At 38.8% G+C, this 2,963-nt stretch overlaps 1 protein-coding gene across 1 annotated transcript; it reads left to right on the top strand.

Annotated features, from left to right (window-relative positions):
* Window positions 1-491: 491 nt before the first annotated feature.
* On the top strand, window positions 492-2,526 carry LOC116169984 (zinc finger protein 2 homolog). Its single transcript, XM_031486213.1, has 3 exons — window positions 492-701; window positions 755-1,129; window positions 1,200-2,526. Exons 1-3 carry the CDS (start codon window positions 567-569, stop codon window positions 2,334-2,336), a joined length of 1,647 nt encoding a protein of 548 aa, XP_031342073.1. The 5' UTR covers window positions 492-566; the 3' UTR covers window positions 2,337-2,526.
* Window positions 2,527-2,963: the final 437 nt, after the last annotated feature.

The raw sequence follows: 2,963 nt of genomic DNA, 5'->3' as shown, positions 1-2,963 counted from the left end.
TTTTCCATCTATTTAGCATGTAAGCGCCGAAGAATGTAACAAAATTAATCTCAAGAACCTGAAGAATCAAAAAAATTACAGAATTTGAAGAAATGTAGAATGTATTGAGTCTGGAGAGTGAAGACGGATCTACAAAATGGAAACATCCGTGTCATTTTGTGTCCCCCTTTGGGCCCTCAGAGCCCCAGATAGTGAACGTCTCAAAACGAATCTCTGGCTTGTCTCTATTACCCAAAGGACGGCAATTAAGTTTGAAAATTATTTTTAATAAATGATACGTGTAGATCAGTCGTCATATTTGCACAATTCCCCTAAGCCTAATGGTCTCGCTTGTCCCCAGTTTAGATATTCGACCAGGTGTAACAAACGATCATTCGAAACTTTTGATAGTGAAATGAGGACAATTCAATTGAAGGACCTTGTAGATAGGCGTGTTGGTGACCACTAGGGACTTTTTGATTTATAAAACAGTAAATAGGGATTTTGACATCCTTTGACATTTGACACATTCTCAATTTGTTTATAACTTTAAATAATCTTATTTTTAATTTTAGCGAAATTTTACAATGAATAATGTTTTTCATTACGCTGATTGTTGTCGAGCTTGTCTGAAAATTGAAGGTTCCTTAACGTCAACTTCCACTGTCGATAATGACACCATAAAATTAAGCGATAAACTAATTTCTTGTATTTCCGAAGTTGTAAGTATTCCCTCATTCTTTTGCACACCCCCAACGGCCGAATTGAATTTTAGGCGTGGTTGAAGGAGAGTCTTCCATCTTTTATTTGCACCACCTGCGTTGATAAGTTGCGAATCGCTTACGATTTTCGAATATTATGCCTCCAGTCTGACAATACTCTGCAACAGTACTTTCACCAGCACAAAGGCATAAATGGAGAGATCTACAGTACTATATCGGAGTTTATTTTGCCAGAGGGTGGTAATGAGATTACTAAGACAATTCAGACACAGTCGTCCAGTTCAGATTATCTTAACCTAAAACACTTTCTCGATAATGAGGATTTATCACGTTCTTCCAATCCACATGAGCTTGATGTGTCTCGTAGTGCCACACCGGATTCGGTTGCAACCACTGGTTTTGCCAGAATAGAAAAAGTTGCTAAGAAGGTATGTTGAAAGATGTCTTGGTGCACGAATTACATAGAGCATTTTTACAATTTCTATTTTTGTTTAACAGGTAACGAATACGAGATCAGTTAAGACGCAAACTCAACCACTTCCGCAATATCCTTCGCTTACACCAGCTGCTGCACGGTTGGAAGCCCAACAGAGTAAGACTACAATAATAGTGGAAGACCCTTATAAGTACACGTGCAGTGTGTGTGGAAAAAAGTACGCAAAAAATGCCAATTTGAAAATTCACATGCGGACTCACACAGGTGAAAAACCATTTGAGTGTAAATACTGTGACAAAAAGTTTTATCATTCCTCTCATCTAAGAGAACATATACGTCGTCATACTGGAGAGAAACCCTTCCAATGTAATGTTTGTATGAAACGTTTCACTATCACTGCAGAACTTACTGTGCACATGCGTATTCACACAGGTGAAAAGCCATACGCGTGTAATTGCTGTGAGAAACGCTACATAAAGGCTTCAGATTTACAAGTGCACATGCGCACACACACCGGTGAGAAGCCGTTTGCCTGTTCGTATTGCGACAAAAAGTTTACTAGTGGCTACATACTGAACTCCCACTTGAAGACTCACACCGGGGACCGGCCGTGGTCGTGCACCCTATGCAGTAAGTCGTTCACTCAAAGCTCCCACTTAACCGTTCATATGAAGAAACATACCGGAGAAAAGTTCTCCTGTAAAGTTTGCGGGCAGGAATTCACCCACTCCTCGCAGCTCACCGTTCACATGCGCGAGCATACAGGAAAGCAGCCTTATAAATGTACAATTTGTGATAAAATTTGTAATTACGCCTCGGAGCTCCAGACCCACATGATGAAGCATACTGGAGAAAAATTCACCTGCATAACGTGTGATAAAAAGTTTACGACCTCCGCCTACCTACAGGAACACATACGTACCCATACTGGTGAAAATTTGTTCAGCTGCTCGCTGTGCGAACGAACATTTACGCGCGCCACCTATCTGGAGAAACATCTGAGAACGCATACTGGCGAAAAGCCGTTTTCTTGCGAAGTGTGCGGAAAGAAGTTTACTCAGTCGTCTTCCTTGAACGTGCATATGCGTAAGCATACGGGGGAGAAGCCGTACACTTGTACGATATGCAATCGGGGATTCGTGACATCGTCTTATCTATCAGTGCATTTACGTAAACATAGAAAGTACATTAGTTTATAATATTAGGCGTAACAAGTAATTTTGATGTTGTGAGAGTATTACGTGCATAGCTTTAAAGTTTAGGTAACAGAGATCTTTACTTCGATAGCATTTGGCCATGACGATTTTAATTAGTCTAAGAATTTTAGTCGCTTCTTTTTTTAAGGAAATGTTTGCCTTTTTAAATAAGTTTTAAATATAAATTATACAATGGTGGTTCTAGTCAATTCATTCACTAAGGAATATAGTCATAACTTTTGAATTTACAAAGTGGATGTAATTGTTATATCCTAATGGTTAACCCTGATGTGTACACATTGTTGCATGAGGTTTAGGAACTGCTGTACCTATCAGTTCAATGCATATATTCCATTTTGAACTATTTCATGTACGAAAAATGTCGCACTCAAATATGTGTTCTGAAACTATGGATTGTTTGCATCTCTACCAACTTCTAATGTTGAAGCAACATTCAGTTCAGATACATTTCTGACAAGTCTAAAGGACACTAATTTTCATAAAACGCAAAATGGTATCTGCATTTGTACTTATAAATGGGTGATGCCAAAATCAAGAATCTTTTTTAGTAGCGAATTCTTCGTTGAGTTCAGCGCTTTTTTGAATCGACTGTGAGAATCAAGTTATTGG

This window comes from Photinus pyralis, unplaced genomic scaffold, assembly GCF_008802855.1.
Source record: "Photinus pyralis isolate 1611_PpyrPB1 unplaced genomic scaffold, Ppyr1.3 Ppyr1.4_LG4, whole genome shotgun sequence".
Lineage (NCBI taxonomy): Eukaryota > Metazoa > Arthropoda > Insecta > Coleoptera > Lampyridae > Photinus > Photinus pyralis.
Note: the sequence above shows the minus strand (reverse complement) of the source record. Positions and strands in the feature narration are given on the sequence as shown.

Coding starts and splice junctions, on each gene's coding strand:
- LOC116169984 (XM_031486213.1), top strand. CDS start 567: ATGAATAATGTTTTTCATTACGCTGATTGTTGTCGAGCTTGTCTGAAA. Junction 702..754: donor TTTCTTGTATTTCCGAAGTT/GTAAGTATTCCC, acceptor ATTGAATTTTAG/GCGTGGTTGAAGGAGAGTCT. Junction 1,130..1,199: donor TAGAAAAAGTTGCTAAGAAG/GTATGTTGAAAG, acceptor TTTGTTTAACAG/GTAACGAATACGAGATCAGT.